Genomic DNA, 23,305 nt, shown 5'->3' with positions numbered 1-23,305 from the left:
TATATAGGTAGGTACATTGTTATTAACTTAATTAGGGTACTTCTAAGCTGGCCTTTGCTAAAAACGTCCTGTTCGCTGAGGTCGACCCCTTCCAACTCTCCCATCCACACTCGTCTATGTGAAACAAGTATACAAGATGAGTGTGGATGGGAGAGTTGGAAGGGGTCGACCTCAGCGAACAGTACCTCAATCAGATTGAGGACATTTTTAGCAAAGGCCAGCTTAGGAGTACCCTAATTCAGTTAATAACAATGTACCCACCTATATAGTTTAAGTTTAAAAAATTTGGCTCTCAAAAGAAATTTCAATCGTTGTACTGTTGATATTTGGCTCTGTTGACTAACAAGTTTGCCAACCACTGTTCTAAGAGAAAGCCCAGTAAAAATAAATTGGTAAGGATTTTGAAGATTTTTAACAACACAATTAACAATCTCGACCCAAAGACAAATAAAGAACATCCATTAGAGAATACACATAATTTTAACTAATTTTAGAACATTTATAAAAATTGATAAAACAATAAATTACAAAGTAAATCTCAACAAATACAAAAAGAACTAATACACAGATCACAATCACTTATCACAAAGCAAATACAACTAGAAATCAAAGATAACCTCAAACCCCAAACATATAGATCTAAACCAGGTTTCTCAACCTTAACACTAGTGACATTTGGAACCAGGTAATTCTTTGTTTGGGGCGCAGACCTAGCATCTACTAGATGTCAGTAACAAACCTCCCAGTCTTCACACAATGCCAAGTGTCTGTGAAGGACAAAAATCATCCCAGGTTGAGAACCACAGGTCTAAATGAGTTCAATTAAAAGTCTATGTGAAAAATAAAAGATGCAATTCTGTTTGCTTCACAGGGGGCCTAGCATATAACAAGCATTCCATAAAGGTGTATTGTTAAATAAAATTTCCTCTTTAAAACTGATTACAAGGCTTTAAAAGTTTCAGCCCAATCCTAGTCCAAATTTCTATTTATTACAATGTAAAAGAGAGTAATAAAATGTACTATTCATTTAATTCTTATGTAATACTCAAATGAACAGCCACTACCACTGCCTCCTGAAAAAAAGGCAGAACCATCTAAAACAACAGTATTTAGAAAGGCCACACTAGGTTTTTTCCATGTAAATGCTTTCTCCCACCCATCTTTAATTTTTTAATGTGAACCACTCAAATTTATTTATTCAACAAATATATTCTAAATGCCTACTATGTGCCAGCACTGAAAGAATTACTGAAAATGTAAAAGAGATATACAGACAAAAGTATCTTCCCTCAAGGAACTAACAGTATAGTAAAAGCATACAAGCAAATAGTTATAAAACCACATAAGCATAGAAAGAAACTGCTAAGAAAGCAGAAAAAGGGCAACTTAAGACTATCCCCCTAAGGTTTTTAGAGAAAAATAGGGAAAGATGCTGATGAGTAAACTAGGTTTTGTTTTATTTTGGGGGAGTTGCACCAAAATTTGGCACCAAAATTTTCTTCAAATACATGTGTGATGGATCTTAAATTCAACGTATCTCTATTATTACCAAGTCTGGCAAAAGAGAAGTTTGTTATACCTAATACATTTATACTTTGATAGTTATCTGGACACATATTTTTTTCAAAATTAAAGACATCTATATCAATTTAAACTTGTTTTTTAAATGTTTACCTTAAGCTTTAGAAAAGCACAAATAAAATATGATGTTCAAAAATATAATATTAATTACTGAAGTTTAAAAATAAGTGGAATTAATACATTTAAAATAATCTAGAACAACATACAAAATTGAATGCATTAAAAAGATATCCTTTAAAACTTTATTTTCTGCAATCATCAACATTTTAAACTACTTTAAATACTTACAAGTAAAATTCATTTTATTTTGGCTATTTTCCCAGTTAATAGCAATATTACCACACTTTTTGATACCCATTATCTCTGATATCAGACAATTTTATTCTCTTAACTTGTGCCTCCTCTAGTGGTTTAAAAGTAGAACAACACAAAACCAATCTTTGAATTCCACTGGTTTTATGTTTTATAAAATTTATTTTTATCAGATTAAAATCAGATTTTGGGTCAAGATCTTGAGAACATAAGTCTCAGCCAGATTATTTTTTTTAATCTTAAAATATTTTCTCCTCTAAAGACTGAGAGCATACTTTAATGAGAGCATATCACATCTGTGTTATAATTGAAATGTTTCTATATAAATACAAAATGTCCATTATTATACTAATCAATATAACGAACTTACAATGCTGTATATCTGTCCATTGCAGACTGCACGTCTCTACGGTAAACTGTTCGAAGAATGACCATGACGGGGTCAAACTCCTGATCCCAGACTTCAGCTATTATTCAAAAGAAAGTAGAAACAAAACACTGACTTCATAGGAATAAAGCCAATCTCTAATGATGAATTACATTAAGTATATTTTAAATTTAAAAGATGGGCGAGTTTAATTAGATATATTTGCTTTAATAAGCTTGATGTCATGAATACTTTCTAAATCAAAAATCATAATTTCATCATTATGAAAGTTCTCAAGTTCACCAAGAACTAGTGAGCAAAAATCTTTATATGATAATACCCCACCATAAAAATTTAGTTCACTGGATATTTTTTATAAATTGTCAACCAGAAAGTGAGAAATACAATGCATTAACACTTTTCAAAGTTGTCATGGTAATGACATATTGAAATTGATCTCCTTACCGTCTCCATAATTATGAACCACTATCCTATGTATGATGGTACACAAGATGATTTTAAGTATTAACTGTACAAACCTTTTTATTTTAATAATTATATTAATGTGTATTAGAAAAATGTACATTGTAAATAAAACCTGTGATCTCACTAATAATCATGCATAGGATGAGGCAAAGTTTAAAAAAAGTGAATCTATTTAAGAAAATACAGTACACTACATATATAATAATAGAAATGATATTTAGATGTGGCAAAATCTACACAATAGAATAATAATTCTAGAAACTGCTACCTCTTTCCTAAATTAAGCTTTTTCCCCTCTCAGTATCTGTAGCAGAATTCTCAACATTTGGAAACATAGTAAGAAGCTTAATAGTAAAAAGGTTAAGATTCTTCCTATACATCTACTATAATTTCAACTTTCTGACATAAGAAACTTTTAACAGTTGTACCTATTTTCTTTTTTTCTTTATTGATTAAGGTATTACATATGTGTCCTTATTCCCCCAATGCCCCCCCCCACTCATGCCCTCACGCCCCTGGTGTCTGTGTCCATTGGTTAGGCTTATATGCATGCATACAAGTCCTTTGGTTGATCTTTCCCCCTTATCCCCACCCTCCCCTACCTTCCCTCTGAGGTTTGACGGTCTGATCGATGCTTCTCTGTCTCTGGATCTGTTTTTGTTCATCAGTTTATGTTGTTCATTATATTCCATAAATGAGTGAGATCATGTGATATTTATCTTTCTCTGACTGGCTTATTTCGCTTAGCATAATGCTCTCCAGTTCCATCCATGCTGTTGCAAATGGTAAGAATTCCCTCTTTTTTCAGCAGCGTAGTATTCCATTGTGTAGATATACCAAAGTTTTCTAATCCACTCATCTGCTGATGGGCACTTAGGCTGTTTCCAGATCTTAGCTATGGTAAATTGTGCTGCTATGAACATAGGGGTGCATATATCCTTTCTGATTGGTGTTTCTGTTTTCTTGGGATATATTCCTAGAAGTGGGATTACTGGGTCAAATGGGACACACTATTCGTCTTAAATTATCATAAGTATGATCTAAGATCCTTAAGATAGTCCTTCACAAAGACTTTTGCTACTGTTTCTATTATCATTTATTGTCCTTCACTTTTAACTCTATTAATTTGTAAAATTAAAATACCAATGCTTTTATTAGAATTATGAAACCATAGCAATGGAAGAAAACTTTAGTGCTTAACTAGTCCAGAAGGCTTCAAACAGTGTTCCATTGGAGCTGAATTTCCAGAGGTTTAACAGGGGCCACTTTGGAGCAAGGAGGTGTCAAAACAGACAAGAAGCTATATATCCGCTACTCACACACACTTTGACAAGAGTCGGGCTGCTTTTAGCAGGTTTGTATAGCAGATTTACTTAAGGCTTAGTTCCCCAAAATTATAGAAAGGTTTATTTAATCACTTTTGAAAACCTTAAAAACCATTCATTTTGCAAATAAGTCAAATCCAAAGATAAACTAATTTTCTCAACATCACACAACTAGCTAATACAATTCAGTACTGTATTTGAATACGACACCCAATTTCTTGCCTCTAATCTTCAAATACCCAGTGCTCCATCTCACTGTCTAAAACGTTATTGTGTATGACAATCATCTTGTAGAGCTTGTTAAAAAAAAAAAAAAAAGCATACTCCCAGAATCCATCCCTAGTGATCTTAATGAGAGCAGATTTGGTTTTCAATAAGGACCACAGATGAGTCTGACAGAGGTAATCCTCACCGCACACTTTAACACGCACTGTACCATACAAGAACACCACTCCCCTTGGAAGCGCACCTAAATTTTAGATACAAAATTGCTCTCTGCAACAAAGAAAAACTTTTCCTTTAATGGAATATGTCACAACCAGAAACTTTGAGTTATTCTTTGTAAACTCCCTGAAAAATCCCACACAAGAAGGCTTATTCTGCTGTTTTGCCAAACACAGTACATTCTATTTACAACTTCAAAGTGGGCATCAGTTTTTCATTTAGAAAACGAGTACTGAGGTGGTCATGAAGCATGTAACTGCTACTTCTTTCAAAATTTTACCTTACATTAGTGAAAATGTGAAAGTTAAATCTGGCTCTTATCAAACATGTTATCTATAAATCCCAGGGGAAATCTTAGAAAATCAACCATTTAAGGAAAGGATTCTATGTTTTCAAAATGTAAGAAAATGTTTCAGTATTCTATATAGATTTTAATTTCACCTGCTTCAAATTAAAATTTGGGTGGTGAATACTTTTCCAAATCAAATTTTGAAAGCAAATACATTCAAAATGTTTTTAGGTATATATTTTGTTTTATAATTTGTGGTTTATTTACAGTTCGTTCACTTATAAAAATGAACTAGATACAGTTCATATATAAAGTTCCTTTTATAATTCAGTCATCTAAAAAGCTTTATTATAATATAAAAACCATAGATTTGTAAATAAGTGATAGCAATACCACTATATACCATAAAGGACAAACATACATCTATAAGAAAGTTGAAGAAAAAACCCAAAGCAGAATAAATGAAAGGCAAAACATTTTTTTTCAGTATACACAACTCACCTTCAGGAAAACTGATATTTAAAAGAATTTATGTACATAAACGTACCTTTAGGAGTATACATGCCTTGTTGCATAGAACCTCCAGGTTCAAAAACAGGAGCCTTAAAATCAGCTACAGCTGATAAAACTGATTCAAAGCTATAACTGCCCGGAATAATGCCACTTTTGGGATTTGGATTTTCTGGAATATGAAGTATGTGTCAAGAAAAAAAATTCATGACTAAAAGCCAGCTTTATAAACTTATTAAGGTACCCCAGTTTCTAACTGTTTTTGCTAAAAAGGCAGAATTGTCTGTAATATATGAAATTGGCCACAAGAGGGCTATATATAATTGTGAATTTTAAAAATATTTTTAATCTGGAAGCCTACTAATAAAGTATATGCTGAAGTTGTTCCCAAGTATATTTCCCCAAAACTAATTAATCAAATTTCAGAAAAGGAAAAAAAATAATTTATATTTTCATCATTTTGCAAATGTGTGCTTTCCCTTAGAAAATCAAAGAGAGCAGACTAAAAATTAACCAAGATTTTTACGAGTAAAGATTGTTTTTCCAAAAACACAAAATGTCATCTCAAAGTAAAAAGAAAAAGATGCTAAGCAAATTTTTTAAAAGAAGGAAACCAGAAAACCACAGACTCTTTCCCACTGGTTTCACATTGAAGTGTACAATTCTTTTAAATTCAAAATTTCTAACATGGTTTTGCTCTGTTACAGCACTGATACACAGTATATAATTGTTTTAAAAAATTCTAAAACAACAACAGGATGCTGCTTATGAAAATCTTCAAAGTTATCAAACAGGAATTCCAACAGGAGTCATTTCACAAAATTGTAGCAAATTATTCCAAACATATTCACAATATACAAAGTAATTTAGTCAAAAATTTACAAGAAAAAATATTTATCACAAAATAACATGATGATCTTGGTCTAAGATTTTATAACAACAAAAAATAACATATCCATGTATGCTCAGTCCTATACAAGGAACCATAAGTTTTCAAAGTTGTAGACAACAATCCTTGCCCTTAAAAACCTCTTGGTTTAATAGTAAACTCGAAGAAAAAATCCTCAGAATGTTTAAAACCCTGGTAATAATAATTATAAGGCAAACCTCTAAACTTTAACCAGAATTCCAGTCAGGCTATACGATAAAGTACTTGCTGCCTTTTACAAGGTGTCCAGCTTTCTTTCACAAATACTGTCCTAGAAGGTCATACATATCCTTGGGTGCCCAGAGCCATCAGTCCTGAGGTCTAACAGAGGCCTAACAAGAGCTCACTGAGAGCCCTAGCCGGTTTGGCTCAGTGGATAGAGCATCAGCCTGCAGACTGAAGGGTCCCAGGTTCAATTCTGGTCAAGGGCACATGCCCAGGTTGCAGGCTCGAGGCCCCAGTAGGGGGCGTGCAGGAGGCAGTCAATCAATGATTCTCTCTCATGACTGATGTTTCTATTGCTCTTTCCCTCTCTCTTCCTCTCTGATATCAATAAAAAATACATTTTAAAAAAAAAAACAAAAAAGAGCTCCCTGAGAGGTGACAATTAGAGGCAAAAACATCTGCCACTAGCCCTGAAGACACAATTGAACAAACACTTGGAGTTCTTTTTTCCATACTATTTTCAAATTCAAAAAAAAGTTTAGTCAAAAAAGTGATATATCTTTAATCTATAAAAATTACTTATTATTTAGATCCTGCAACTATTAGTAAATTAAACTTTTAAAAGGATATGAGGTCCAGCAATGAACTATGTGTCCTGTCATTCATACACAGCTGGGCTACCATCTCTGCCCTAAGAATCTCATCATCAGACATTCCTAAAAATAATTAAAAACAGAATTAATAAATCTGAATTAACAAATTATAAAGAAACAACTTATCACACATTTTATTAAGCTGTTTACCAAAAATAAGATGCTTTAAAAATTAAAGAGCAAAGAATACAATGCCCCAAATATAACTGCATTTTAACTACCTGCTGTTTGCAGTTCCCTTAAATTAAGGGTTTTAACATATTAAGTTTGAAACACTGTTTATATATGTGCACATCCTTTCCTTTTTTCCATAAGCCAGTTATTAACACTGGGAGGGAGAGGAAAGGGAAGAAAATATTTAATACCCAAGTATTAGTATCACTGCTTTTTACCTAAATGTAAACGAAGACTCAAAAGAATCACAAGAAATGTAAGAGCGCCTTCTAACATCGACCTCTCATGCTCTGCATCAAGTACTGTGTTTTGATGTTGCGACGCCATTGTCAACAAATCCACTACCTTAAATCTATGAGAAATATTTGAGACAAATTTTTTGAATGTTAAAACAAAATTAACTTAAATTTCAAATACTTCCTAATACCTGTCTTATAAAAGTATGCTTACCTTTCAAAGACAGATGAAATAAAATAATCTGGGTCAAGTCTAGAAGCACAAACCTTCAAAAGACAAAAAAATCAAAACCATCAATTTTATTTCTCCATATTCAGTTAAAAAAAAAACAAAAAAGAGCTCCCTGAGAGGTGACAATTAGAGGCAAAAACATCTGCCACTAGCCCTGAAGACACAATTGAACAAACACTTGGAGTTCTTTTTTCCATACTATTTTCAAATTCAAAAAAAAGTTTAGTCAAAAAAGTGATATATCTTTAATCTATAAAAATTACTTATTATTTAGATCCTGCAACTATTAGTAAATTAAACTTTTAAAAGGATATGAGGTCCAGCAATGAACTATGTGTCCTGTCATTCATACACAGCTGGGCTACCATCTCTGCCCTAAGAATCTCATCATCAGACATTCCTAAAAATAATTAAAAACAGAATTAATAAATCTGAATTAACAAATTATAAAGAAACAACTTATCACACATTTTATTAAGCTGTTTACCAAAAATAAGATGCTTTAAAAATTAAAGAGCAAAGAATACAATGCCCCAAATATAACTGCATTTTAACTACCTGCTGTTTGCAGTTCCCTTAAATTAAGGGTTTTAACATATTAAGTTTGAAACACTGTTTATATATGTGCACATCCTTTCCTTTTTTCCATAAGCCAGTTATTAACACTGGGAGGGAGAGGAAAGGGAAGAAAATATTTAATACCCAAGTATTAGTATCACTGCTTTTTACCTAAATGTAAACGAAGACTCAAAAGAATCACAAGAAATGTAAGAGCGCCTTCTAACATCGACCTCTCATGCTCTGCATCAAGTACTGTGTTTTGATGTTGCGACGCCATTGTCAACAAATCCACTACCTTAAATCTATGAGAAATATTTGAGACAAATTTTTTGAATGTTAAAACAAAATTAACTTAAATTTCAAATACTTCCTAATACCTGTCTTATAAAAGTATGCTTACCTTTCAAAGACAGATGAAATAAAATAATCTGGGTCAAGTCTAGAAGCACAAACCTTCAAAAGACAAAAAAATCAAAACCATCAATTTTATTTCTCCATATTCAGTTTTACCTCTTATATCAATCATGTTGGGTTTTTTTTTTTTAATTTTTTGCATCTATGATGTTTTGAAATCTTGGGGAGGCCTTACAGACCCTGCAAGAGACTACCCAGGTACGTACCTTCTCAAGGAGAGCTAATTCCTAAAGAGAGTAAATAACTCACTTGGGAGCCAGCCTCTTATATGCAAGTCAGTCACCCCCTTTATCTAACTCACATACACCATCCAGTATGCCCCCTACAGTAAATCAATCCAGGACCAAGTACCAGATAGACAGGGACAGTCCCTATGCCGCAAAAACCCACCAAAATTATTCAAACTAGCCAATCCTAAAGTGTTTCCTCTGCCCTGACTTGCCTTTCCTATGGAAACACCAAAAAAAAAAAAGAGAGAGAGAGAGAGAAAGTTCTACTCTTATATTTCCCCCCTCCTGCTTCCATTTCCTGCACAAATCTAATGCTTCTTCTGTGGTCCTGCATGATGTGGCATGGCCCCTTCTCTTGGGAAATGTAATGAACAAATTCTTCTTTCAATAGCAATGACCTCTCTGTGTTGTCATTCAGTCATATGAATAAATTAGAATCCTGTGGGTACAAATGAGACATTTCCAATCTAAAGTACAACATCTATTATCAAGTTGGCTTACCTGTAATAGGTAAATGTCAGGATCGATCATGGAATTACAGAAATGAGATTGAACATAGGTCATGGCTTGTCCTTTGATTTGCAGACCATTTCTTACCCACATATTGCTGTGGATTTCAGCAAGACTTGCCTAGTAAAATAAAAATTATGTAAATTGGACAAAGAAGTCATCTAAATTCAATCTTTATAAAATATGTTATATTGAAAAATCACTCCAAAATATTTTATAACTTAATCACAGTATGAGCCTGACATTCTGTCCAATGTTAATTTAAGACATTCAATTCAAATATATACTTTAAATTTTTTAAATGGTTTATGTGGTCTCTTTTGTTGGAATTGTATATGTGAGTTAGTTTTATAAGAGTTATTTAGTGATGGCTTCTGGATATATTTATAGTAATATTCACTGAAATATTAAATAAGGAATCTATGAGAAATATTTGAGACAAATCAAGTAGGTGAATTACCCCAAACAACATGGATAATAAAATAGTGGTGCCACCAAGGCTATAATCCATTAGGTCTACTAACTCCCCAAAGCAGTGCTATAAACTTTCCCTACAAATAAATATAGTGAAAATAATTCCTGAGAAAACTATAACTAAGTGTAAATCTCATAAAAGCAAAAATTCCTAAATATAACCTAGCAAAAATATCAAAACTAAGTTTAATGTTTTTTAAATCTTTATTATTGAAAGTATTACATAAGTCCTCTTGTTCCCCCATTGATTCCTTCTAGCCTGCCCTCGCCCCCCGCCTCCCACCCCAGCAAAATTTTTCAAACATTTTGGCTACTAAAACAATGATAATGGCATAAAAATAAAATAAAGGAAGAATCATTTAACCAAATAATTCAATCAAAATGCTTTAAAAGCCTGAATACATACTTGAATTTGGAGTGGATGAATCATTAGTTTCATTAACATTTCCTGATCTGGTAAAACAGAATCCAAATCTAGTTCTTGACATTTCACAGCCTAAAAAATATGATTAAAAAGTTACTAATTGAATATTTATTTTCTAATATTAAAAAAAAGAATTGTTTAATGATAATCTTACCTTACTCAGAAACATAGCATAGTAACGATGTAGTGGCAGATGAAAGGTGACTTGGTTGGGAGCTGGCTGGAATAAACAAACAAAATCCACAAGTCAAAGAATGTTTTACAGAAGTTCAAAGAAGGTTTTAAAATGTTGAAACCACACTTTCACCTTGATTTATTCCTATATTTTTAATCAAGACTTAAAATTTTAGAAGTATAGCTTTAAAAAATACATAAAAAGATAAAACTATTCTATTTTAAACACCTAAATATAAGTTCCTGAAGGCAAAAATTGTATACTACTCAACTCTGAAGCCTCTGAAGCCTCCAGCACAGAATAAGAAATGGGAGAGATGTCCCTTTACAGTAGGCCACTTGGGAATCTTCAAATGCATGCATACCAAACACATAATAGTAACATGAACAATTGCAGCTCACCGACATTGAGCACTCATCATGTGCCAGTCCCCACTTTATTCACATTACCCCATTTAATCCTCATAAAAATCCTGTGAAGTAGGAACTATTAATAGTCTCATTTTATAAAAAGGGAAATTCAAGCTTAGAAAACATAAGTAACTTCCTAACAAGTAGAAGAAGTTAGTCTGGACCCACTGTTATATTCAGAGTGGTAAGAGCCTCTGATTATAGTCCTAAACTGAGTATAGGTGAAATGCTTGCCTAGGTTCCTTCACGAGCTAAGTGAGATGTTCCCCATATCAGTGCTGAACACACAACTTCCATAATTAAGCTTAGTACAATATATCTTCAAGACTTTTGGCAACCTTGTGACTATTATAGAATTTGTATTTTAAATCTGTGAATCCCATGGGTCACGCTATCAATATAGGGCAAAAATACACAATAGCTATCTTTTTTAAACAAATTTTAAAAAATTTAAAAAGTATTTTTAATACTTTTATAAATTTTAGTAAAATTTTTTCATGTTAAAAAATATTGTCCAGAACATTCAGATAATAATGCTAATGTAGTATCAGTATAGAACTATAAAGAGCTGCAATATGTCAGATCCGTGAAAGTTTTTTTCAAAAATATGAGAATAGCATCCTCCTCATTATGTGAATAAAAGTCTATAAATTAGTCTGATAAATAAAAGTTTGCCTTCCATAAAAAGGAAGAAATTTCTGACACATGCTACAAGATGGATGAACCTTGAGGACTTTTTGCTAAGTGAAATAAGCCAGTCACAAAAAGACAAATACTATGTGATTCTACTTATATGAGTTACTTAATTAAAATCATAGAGACAGAAAGTATAATGGTGGAGTAAGGCTAGGGTGTGGGAAGGGGAATTTAATGAGTTAGTTTCAGTTTTGAGGGGGGGAAAAAACAACAACAACAACAAAAAACAGCAGAGGTTCCATCTGTGTAGGATTCAAAAATCACCCAGGGAATTGAAGTAGTCTGAAACATGGTCTTCCTTCTACATATGGCATATTGTGATGCCACTTTATAAGAGGAATAAAAGGGGCTTCTAATAGTAAACGTGTCTGACTAATTAGAAGCAAGCCCTTGCTTAATTCATACAGAGCCTGTTCTATGTTATTCATTATTAATAACAAGCACCTTTGTTCAAACCCCCTCTAGAACGATGACCAATTTAAAAAATTGTGATACTGTTTCCATCAATATTCCCCATCCTATTCACATTTGCACTGTCATTTTTACCTCTTCAAATAAAACTAATTTACTCCTGACAAATACTGAGACATACACATTTAAGCACAGGAAAAAATATCATGCCCTTCTCTAGGAAATAAACAAACATAAGTAATGCACTGTGGAACCTCCTAGATGTCAAAGAACTGGTGTCCCACTTCTTCCTTTATAAAACTTAATGATATTATTCACTCTGACTTCTTTCCCTTGTCCTATGAAAAGGTATTCATTATTTTCAGTGTTAAATGTAATCTAACAGTTCTTTTCTTAAATGCTTTTACATATATCAAAAATGTACATACCTCATCTACAAAGTTAATTGCATCAAACCAGTCTTGAAGAGCTTCAAGGCAATATCTAACAACATTTCGAGTATATTCTTGGGTTTCCTAAAATAATAAGTTATACAGCACATATATATGTGTGTGTATTTTCAACTTCAAATTATATGCAATACATAAAACTAAGTTATATGCATTATATATAATGGTAAAATATTTTTTTCAAAACAAGTACATTTGTCATTTCAAGAAATCATCCTTTCACAAATACTAACAATCAATGACAATTATAAAAATTAAAGAACACAATCTGCTACATATTCCTTTAAATGAATCAAAGCTGAAATAGATTTATATAATATAAACCAGGTTCCATTTCAAGACATCCCAAAAATATTATAAATTCTCTAATCTTATTGTTTAACAGGTACAGAGTTTCTTTTGGGGGATGATAAAATGTTTTGAAAATGGATAGTGATCATGCTTGCACAACATTGTAAATGTACTTAATGTCACTGAATTAGGCACCTAAAAATGGTTAAAGAGGTAAAATTTATGTTATATATATTTTACTACAATAAAAAAACAACAAAAATAAAAAGGGAAGAATATATAACTACTATAAGTAACCTATAAATATATTTGTTTGCAACAGAATTTAGAAGAAAAAGGTGTAAGTATGTGTCACTAATGCTTTATAGAGAAATGGATCCAGTGAAATAAGCATCTATTAAGTTAAATGGGAAAATAAATGATGATAGCCTTTGCAAAAATAAAGTGGGCTAAGAATTTGAATAGACATTTACATGAGAAGATGCTCAACATTATCAGTCATTAGAAAAATACAAATCAAAGCCACAGTAAGATACCATCCATATAAACTAGGATAGCGATAATTTTAAAATGTAAAATAAAAAGTATTGGCAATGATAGAAACTGAAACTCTCATACATTGTTGGTGGGAATGTAAAATGCCCAAGAGAAATTAAAAGCATATATATTTACACAAAAACTTGTATACAAATGTTTACAGAAGCAATATTCATAGTAGCCACACACAAAAAAGAATCAATTCAAGAATGGACAAGTAAAATCTATGTGATGGAATACTATTCAGCCATAAAAAGAAATGAAGTACTGATTAATATATGCTGTAACACAGCTGAACCATGAAAACATTACTAAGTGAAAGAAGCCAGACACAAAAGGCCAAATATTGTATGATTCCATTTATATGAAATGTCCAGATAAACAAATTCAGGCAGAAGGGAGATAGGGTTTCCAGGGGATGAGAAGAGGTTGAAATTGGAAGGTATGAAGCAGGGAGGGGAAGGTGATAAAAATGTTCTGGAATTAGTAGTAATGGTTGCACAACTTTGTAAATATACTTATACTATAAACTACTGAACTGTACACTTTTAAAAGGTTAAAATGGTGAATTTTATGTTATGTGAATTTTAAATATATATGTAAATATCTTTTTACATATGTAAATTACTCTGGGCCTCTAAAGAAAGCTAAGTTTCACATTCATTGTTGACTTCTTCATCCTGCTCAGTCTCCATGTCCTGTTAATTCTTCCTTGATATTATTATCTCGTAAGTTCACTCCTATTTCCACCTATTTCTGCTACGATCCAAACCAAGTATCACTTATCTAGTTTCCTTGCCGATAGTCACTCTGTTCTAATCTATCCCATTTATAAATATTTATCTTTATAAAAATACTAGAGGCCAGTGCACAAATTCGTGCACCTGTGGGGTCCCTCGGCCTGGCCTGTGCCCTCTCACATTCCAGGACATCGGACTGCCAGTTTTGAGGATCGGCCGAAACCGGCAGTCCGATGTCCCCCGAGAGATGTAGTAGTGCCCGAAGCAGCAGGCAGCTGGGGAGGAGCCCCAGCTAGGGCTGGGCACCACTCCTACCCATCCCAGCCCTGCTGTGCCTGCCACTGCCGCTGCTTGGTAGTGCTGCCTGGGAAGCTTCTGGCTGAGCTGTGCTCCCACTGTGGGAGTGCACTGACCACCAGGGGGCAGCTCCTGCATTCAGCATCTTCTCCCTGGTGGTCAGTGAGCATCATAGCGACCAGTCAACTAGTTGTTCTGTTGTTCGGTTGTTTAGGCTTTTATATAGAGATATTCTTTTAAAGCACATTCTGTTTCCCATCTCTTACAGGAAAAAATATAATGGCACTTATAAATTACAATAAATAATCTGTCATAACCAAACTAACTGGTAGATAATTCATGACTAAAGAAACTTTAAAAACCAAATGTTCTCCTATTTTATCAAGGATTTGGACAAAAGAGTACCATTATTCCTTCTCAACACTAATGTAAACTGACACAATCCCTTTGGAGAATAATTTAAAAAGTGGGTATCAAGACTCTTAAAAAGTGGGCAGTTTATTCCATTCCTAAATATAGCATATTTAATAATCTGTTCAGATGATCTCTCTCCCATCTCCTCACCACTAACACACCCACTCAAAAAAAATTTAGTATGCATGCTAACTACTTGTTAGTTTATCATCTTTGGCAAATTACTTAAATTGTATGAGTCTCCGTTTCTCATTTGTAAAAATGGGAATTAATACTACTTACTTCCTAGTACTGTTATGAAGTAGCAAATGAAATAATGTATGTAAAATGCTCTGTGTCAAAAAATAAATAAATAAAATGCTCTGTGTCATAGTCTAGCACTACTTCTGACTACACTTCTAAGCAGTTAAGTGTCCCAGAGACAAGGCCAGACACTTCTGTCAAGTATGCAGTAACCCAAAGTTGCCACTAGGTGGAGATTTTATAGCTTGTTTGTTCTGTTCAAAAAGCAAAAATTAATAATATTCTAGAAATGAGCCATCCTTTATCCATTCTATCTGTTATTAAATAATCTAGCACTACTGTTTTAACTAGCTCTTACCATTTTCAACAACCAAACAGAATTCAGGGCAATCATACAAAGTAAGCTATCAGGTGAAGTTCCCGTTTTGATTGCTAATCTTTTAGTTTTCAATTTTCTAATTAGAGAATATAAACACAAAGAAATAGTTTTCCCCCCCCTTAAATAATAGTCTTTCTTCTAGTTTACATTTCTAAAACCTGACAACACTGCTGCTAAAGACATTCTTGCTTAAGAGACAATTATAATAAAGCGGTAAAGAGCACTGATTGTAAAATCCGATGAATTTGTTTCAAACTCAGCTTTCACTTGTAGTTTTGTGAACTTGGACAAGTTATTTAACCTATGAAAGAAAGGGATGATACTATTTACTTCATTAGAGATGGTATGTGGATTAAGTAAGAATATAACCTCAAGAATACAGTGTAAAGAACAATGTCTGGCAAACTGTAAGTGCTCAAGAGATCATCTTATCTAGGACCAAGACACTACTGTCTCAGATACTACCAGGACAATATGAACTTGCTTTCTCTCTCTTCTCTCACTTTACAGATTAAGGGAACCGTAACACATTGCAATCCTGGCCTTCAGAGCTAAAAATAAATAAAAATAAACTACTGCCCGGTAGGCGTGGCTCAGTGGTTGAGCATCAACCTATAAACCAGGAGGCTACAGTTCAATTCCCGGTCAGGGCACATGCCCGGCTTGTAGGATCAATCCCCAGTGTGGGGCATGCAGGAGGCAGCCGATTAATCATTCTCTCTCATCACTGATGTATCTATCTCTCTCTCCCTTTCCCTTCCTCTCTGAAGTAAATAACTTAAAATATATAAATTACTGCCTGGAAACAATGATTTCTCATTATTATGTAACCTCAGCTTCATAATCCAAAGTCATCCTCAAAACTGTTGGCACCTCCTAAAATAATGTCTTTTTATTATCAACATCGTATCAATCCTCCCTCCTAAATCACTGTCTTCCGTTGGCTTACATGACACTGAATTCTTCTGGTTTTTCTCATTCCCTCCATATCCAAATGTTAGTTGTTTCTTCAGAGTCCATTGCTCTTCTCTTCCTACTTTATCTCATCCCATTGCCAATGATAAATATCATCTATATGCCCAAGGGTCTAAAATTTATAACCTTAGTCCAGACTCCTTCTCTGAGCACAAAACTCATATAGCCATCTATTCTAGCTCATTCTACCTCATATATTCCAGCTGCCTATTCACTATTTCCACTTGGATGTTTCATAGGCATCTCAAACTTAGCACATCTAAAACTAACTCTAATCTTTTTAAACCTACTTTTTCTATCAATCTTTTCTATTTCTGTACCTAGTTACCCAAAAGTCTTTCTCTCTCACTCATCAACAACATACAATCCATCACTAAGCCTATTGATTCTATCTCCAAAATACATCTTCAATATCTAAAGGGCATCTTGAATATACCTTGAATTTCAAAGCTGAATGTCCTATCTAGACTATTATCACAGCATCTTAATTGGTTTATTTGCTTCTAGTCCTGATGCTCTCCACATCCCCCTCAATCAGTCTTCCCAAAACTACAATGATCTCTTAAGTATATATCTGATCAGATCAAACCTCTGTTTAAAAATCTTCACTGGCTTCTCCTTAAAATTAAATCCAAGATTCATTAACATGATCTATAAGGAACTGCTTTAATAATCTGATCCCTGCCACTCTCTCCAACTCCATGTTCTACTCTGTCGCTCTAGCCACAAATTCCTTAAAAGGACCAATCACTGGAGGCAGGCTATTCCAGTCTATCTCTCCTACTACCCCGATAACCCGTTTTATTGTTCACATAGCTGGTACCTACGTAATCTTTCTTCAGAAAGACCTTCACAGATCCTCACATCTAATCAGTCTGAGATCCTACCATCACAGCAATCTGTTATTATTCTATAAAGTACTTAGAGAAGTTTACAAAGTAAAGCTACTTGTTTATTTACTTAATGTCTATCTCCCCTATTAGACTGCTCCATGAGAGAAAGAACCAAGTCTACTTTTCAACATCAAAAACCCAAGAATCTAGATACTCTCTAGCACAGAATAGCATTCAATAAACATTTTGAATGAACAAACAAATCACATATTATATGACAGTTTATAATAAAGTATATAGAGATTAACAAGGTAATACATATAAATCTAACTAAAAGAACTTAAATGAGCAGATTACATATAAGTTGAGTCTTATAAGTAGAATTTTTGAAGAGCTAACACTAGTGGTTCTTCACAATCATTAGAATCACTGCTGAGATCCTACTGCACATCAATTAAATCTAAATCTCTGACAGTGGGGCTTAGGCGCATGTAATTTTAAAGCTTCCCAGGTGATTTTCATGTAAAAGAAGCACTGGACTAAGCAGAGAGGATGAAAGAGCATATGCCAAAAAAGGGACTAGCTTAGAAAAGAGCATAGAAGTAGAGAAAGAACAATGCAGGTGGCGACCCACAGTGGCTCCTGTTCTTGGGGGCCCAGCCTGGGCTCCCCCCTTACCAAGAGCTGCCATTAGGCAGACCCAACCATGGCCCCCTACAGACTACAAACCTGAAGGGCAGCAAGATCCTTTCACCCATAACTTGAAAGGTAACAGTTATTGCCTTTTCGGGAGGTTGTCTAGCTGCAACATGTGCAAGGAACACCCTTCAGTGTCTGGGTACCACGCTGTGCTATAGCCTGGGGTGTCCAGCCCCGATGGAGAATGCAATGGCTATGGGCCTGATTCCTACCTCTATGACCTGGGAAGCACCCACAGCACCTTTCTCAACAAGACTTACATCCCACCCCACACCGATTGTCAGCTCCAAGTCGGACATGTTCTTCATTTCTGTGCAGCACTTGGCTCTTTCTTTTTAGGGACCAGAGGAAGACCAAGAGGTAGAATCCAAGTTGACAGTAACACAATTGAAGGAATTGGGCAAGAAGCAACAAATGATGTTTGAAAAGATAAAGGGAAAAACTCAAATGAAGATGAGGAAAGGGAAACCACTAAAAGGAAGAGAAATACTAGTAGTCAAGATGAAATGGGGTGCACTTGGGGAATGGGAAAAGATGCTGTAGATCAGGAGGCTGAAGAGAACCCCATTGTTATAGAATTTCAGCAGGAAAGGCTGAATAAATTTTTTATTGATTTCAGAGAGCAAGGAGAGGGAGAGGGAGAGAGAGATAGAAACATCAATGATGAGAGAGAATCATTGATCAGTTGCCTCCTGCACGCCCCACACTGGGGATCGAGCCTGCAACCCGGGCATGTGCCCCTGACTGAAATTGTACCTGGGACCCTTCAGTCCACAGGCTGATGCTCTATCCACTAAGCCAAACCGGCTAGGGCAAGGCAGGCCTTTTATACAAAGGATTCAAAAAAGATTCTCCAAAGGTTTATTTTTGACCGAGAAATAGAATATGAATTTGATAAACAGGGACACAGCACTTGGCTCTACAGAGTTAGATTACCTGTGGATGATTCCACTGGAAAACAATAGGTGGCTAAGGCTGTACACTCGGGAAAGAAAAAAGAAGCAATGATCCAGTGCTCACTGGAAGCCTGTCCAATCCTCGATACTTTGGGATTTCTGAGGCAGGAGACAGTGTCTCACAAAAGGAAAGTGAAGAACTGAGAAGAGGAAGACTTTTATGACAATGATGATGACATACTTCTTGATTGGACTGGCCTGGTTGAAAAGAAGCTTCTAGAGTCTAAATGAAGAAGGCTGGGAAGGTTTGATGAAAAGCCAGAGACCTTTGAATCATTGGTTGCAAAGTTGAATGATGCTGAAAAAGAACTCTGAAATTTCTGAGAGACTGAAAGCCTCAAGCAAAGCTCTATGAAAGTCACCACCTCAGGACTCTTTAGATGCGTACATGTCTTAAATGAACAGGGAATGCACTGGATGGTGTGTCCTGGAAGAAACTTCACCTGAGAACTTTTGAACTGAGGAAAGAACAACAGAGACTTAAAGGACTGACAAAAACTGTAAAGCCAGCAGAGATTCTGGAACTAAAAAGGACTAAAAGTCAGACTATAGATGCTGAAAAATAAGCTAAAAAGTTTACATCTTCCTTTCTTTGGTGTCATGAAAGAAGAACACAAATTCAAATTAAAAACTGGAACAGTAGGAAAGATACCCCCTAAGCGTCCTGAACTCCCTCCAATTCTAATGAGAATGAAGGCTGAGCCTAAGTTAGAAGAAGAGGGGAAAGAGGAGAAAGAAAAGGAGGATCAGAAAGAAAGTAAAACTGTCATTATTCACAGATGATATGATATTGTACATATAAAACCCTAAAGATTCCACACAAAAACTGCTAGATTTAATAAATGAATTTGGAAATATAGCAGGATATAAAATTAACATCCAGAAATCAATATTTTTATACACCAATAATGGACTCACAGAAGGAGAAATTTTTTAAAAAATCCCAGTTACCATTGCAACAAAAAATTAAGATTAACTTAACTAAGGAGGTAAAAGACCTGTACTCAGAAAACTACAGGACATTGAAAACAGATAGAGGAAGATATAAACAAGTGGAAGAATATACCTTGTTCATAGATTGATAGAATTAACATCATTAAAATATCCATACTACCCAAAGCATTCTATGGGTTCAATGCAATCCCTATTAAAATACCAACAGCATATTTCACAGATCTAGAACAAATACTCAAAAAATTTATATGGAAAAAAAAAAAAAAACACAAATAGCCACAACAAACTTAGCTACTGTAATCAAAACAGCCTGGTACTGGCACAAGAACAGATCAATGAATCAGAACAGAGAACCCAGAAATCAACTCAAGCAATTATTCTCAATTAATATTTGACAATGGAGGCAAAGGCATACAATGGAGTAAAGAAAGTCTCTTCAATAAATGGTGTTGGGAAAATTGGACAGGTGCATGCAAAAAAATGAAACTAAACCACCGGCTTATACAATACACAAGAATAAACTCAAAATGAATAAAAGACTTATATGTAAGTTGTGAAACCATAAAAATCCTAAAAGAAACCATAGGCAGCAAAATCTCAGACATCTCCCATGACAATATGTTTTACAGATACATCTCCTAGGGCAAGGGAAACAAAGGAGAAAATAACCAAATGGAACTACATCGAAATATAAAGCCTCTCCACAGCAAAAGAAACCATCAACAAAATGAAAAGGGAGCCCACTGTATGGGAGAATATATTTGCCCATGATATATCTGATAAGGGATTAATTTCCAAAATATATAAGGAACTCATACAACTTAACAAAAGGAAGAGAAACAATCCAATTAAAAATTTGGCAAAGCACCTCGCCTAAGTGGACAAGAGATATGAAAAAAATGCTTAAGATCACTAATCAGCCCTGACCAGTTTGGCTCAGTGGATAGAGCGTCGGCCTGCGGACTCAAGGGTCCCAGGTTCGATTCCGGTCAAGGGCATGTACCTGGGTTGCGGGCACATCCCCAGTAGGGGATGTGCAAGAGGCAGCTGATCGATGTTTCTCTCTCATCGATGTTTCTAACTCTCTATCCCTCTCCCTTCCTCTCTGTAAGAAATCAATAAAATATATTTTTTTAAAAAAAAGATCACTAATCATCAGAAAGATGCAAATTAAAACAACTATGAGATATCACCTCGCAGCTGTCAGAATGGCTACCATCAACAAATCAACAACTGACAAGTGCTGGCGAGGACGTGGAGAAAAGGGAACCCTAGTACACTGCTGATGAGAATGCAGACTGGTGCAGCCACTGTGGAGTTCCTCAAAAAATTAAATATGGAACTGCTATTTGACCAGTGATCCCACTTCAAGTAGAATATCCCACTCAGAAAGAATATCTGAACCCCTATGTTCACAGCAGCCCAATTTATAATAGTTAAGATCTGGAAACTGTCCAAATGCCCACCAGTATATGAGCGAATAAAAAAATTGTGGTATATCTATACCATGGAATACTACACAGCTGAAAAAAGAATTTGTTACATTTTGAAATAGCATGGAGGGACCTAGAGAGTATTATGATAAGCAAAATAAGTCAGTCAGATAAAGTATCACATGGTCTCACTCATATGTGGAATCTAATAAACAAAATAAATGGATGAACAAAATAGATCCAGAGACACTGAAGCATGGAACAGACTGATGAATCTCAGAGGGAAGGCAGGGGTGGGTTGGTGGGCAGGTGGGGAGAGATTAACCAAAGAACATATAATGCATATATGCATAACACATGGACACAGACAATAGTGTGGTGATGGCCTTCGGGGGTGGGTCATGGGTGGAGGGGGTCAATGGGGAAAACTAGGGACATCTGTAATACTTTCAACAATAAAGATAAAAATTTTTGAAAAAAGGAAGGATCAGGGAGGAAAAAAAATAACTGGAGGCTGGAAGCAGTAAACTACATCAGGAGAGAGGGTCAGAGGAAGCAGTGCAGAAAATGAACCCTCCCACAGATCTCACATGTTTTAAAGAAACAAAACAGCATGGAAACATGTTTCTACTCAGCCAAATGGAATAGAATAAAGATTATCAAGAGATTGGTGAAACAGCTGCATGATGTGAAGAACCCTCAACATCAAAGAATGAAGAAAAAGAAAGCTCCAGTCCAGGTAAACTTCTACCAACACTTTCCTCCAAATTCCCAGACTACTATGTGTGGGTCCCACCTCAAGGTCAAAGTGGAGATGACGGAACCCATCTTAATAACAAGTATGGCTACTGATTACTTCAGAATCCTAAAGGAAAACCTTGTGGACCATGTGACATGGGACATTTAAAATAACATATCAAGCTCAATGTCCAGAGAAGATGTTCAGAAGATCATTTATAAAATTTGGTGACTGTCCTTTTCTTTTATACTGAATTTGGCTTCCTGAATTTATCTATCCATCTGATTCTCTTGAATTTGGTATTTATGTTTAAAAGTGTTTGTGTGTATATGTATGTAAAAAGGAACCATACATTTTGAGAATTAGTAAAGTAAGAGACATGACTGTTAAATTTTTTAAAAAGAACATTGCATGCTGAGGAATGGTAATCCAATGAAGGCAAGTAGGTAGGAAGGTGAATTAAGAGAAACAAGTTGAGGGCAAATTGTGTAGAATCTTAAATGCCTCTATAGAAAACTCAAACATTATCCTGGAGACAGATGAGAAGTTGAGTAATTTTTAAGCAGAGAAGAGATATCCACAGAACTTAGAAAAGTAACTTAAGTATTGGGATGGAATACAAAAAGAAGAATCAAAGGCAGAAAAACAATTTAAGAAATTGCCTTAACAACCCAGATTTTTTAAATATACAGAAATAAATTAAGAGAGGAAAGAAGTGGGAGGGAGATATTTCTGGAATGGAAAAGAGAATTCATGGCATCTTATACAGGTTAAACAAGGCTGGTACAGCAATGGGAGAAGGTTTCTATACTAGCTAATTGCATCATTTAAGATACCATTAAGTAATATAAAGAACGCAGTATGAACAGATGATTTTAAAAGTTAGTTAGGGACCTGAGAAAACATGTACCTAATAAGGAGATCTATCTACATGAGTAGCCAGAGCTGTTGGAAATTTGAACCTAGTAGGACAGCAATCAAGTTGTGACTCATCTGCATTCAGAAAATAGCTGAAGTCATGAGAGAAAATATAAATCTGCTTAAAGAAACATATACACTTAAAGAGTATATGGAAGAGAGCCTCATAATAACCCTGTGAAGAAGTTCAGGCTTTGCTGTCCTTCATTTTGCTTTTTTAAAAATAAGGATAAAGACTGAGACTGCGAAGTTCAAGTAGTTTAATATGAGCAGGCCAAGTCACCTAATTAGAAAGAGGCAGTACCCAACTGGAATCCAGAGTTTCAAAATATTTCTACTATAAAATCTTGTCCAGCATGCTTATTGGTACAGGTATGCAGGCTGGACTTCCTGGTATCCATAAAGCAAAATCTTAGTCACGTTCTTAGTTTAAGGATTGGG

The 23,305-nt window shown here is 34.7% G+C and overlaps 1 protein-coding gene and 1 pseudogene across 6 annotated transcripts in view; one reads left to right on the top strand and one right to left on the bottom strand.

Annotated features, from left to right (window-relative positions):
• Positions 1–23,305, bottom strand: part of UBR3 (ubiquitin protein ligase E3 component n-recognin 3 (putative)) — a 186,019-nt gene that overhangs the window by 96,350 nt on the left and 66,364 nt on the right. For all 6 annotated transcript variants that reach the window (XM_014545642.1, XM_014545644.1, XM_014545646.1 and 3 more), the window contains exons 11-19: positions 12,436–12,522; positions 10,470–10,535; positions 10,298–10,387; positions 9,409–9,537; positions 8,664–8,716; positions 8,432–8,565; positions 8,017–8,102; positions 5,352–5,493; positions 2,264–2,360 (exon numbers count right to left, since the gene is read on the bottom strand). In XM_014545642.1, coding sequence (XP_014401128.1) covers positions 2,264–2,360; positions 5,352–5,493; positions 8,017–8,102; positions 8,432–8,565; positions 8,664–8,716; positions 9,409–9,537; positions 10,298–10,387; positions 10,470–10,535; positions 12,436–12,522 — 884 coding nt within the window. The remainder of the gene's footprint in view (positions 1–2,263; positions 2,361–5,351; positions 5,494–8,016; positions 8,103–8,431; positions 8,566–8,663; positions 8,717–9,408; positions 9,538–10,297; positions 10,388–10,469; positions 10,536–12,435; positions 12,523–23,305) is intronic.
• LOC102247881 lies at positions 17,782–22,067 on the top strand (annotated as a pseudogene).

This window comes from Myotis brandtii, unplaced genomic scaffold (assembly GCF_000412655.1).
Source record: "Myotis brandtii unplaced genomic scaffold, ASM41265v1 scaffold112, whole genome shotgun sequence".
Classification (NCBI taxonomy): Eukaryota; Metazoa; Chordata; class Mammalia; order Chiroptera; family Vespertilionidae; genus Myotis; species Myotis brandtii.
The sequence above is the reverse complement of the archived record's forward strand: the minus strand, read 5'-3'. Positions and strand labels throughout refer to the sequence as shown.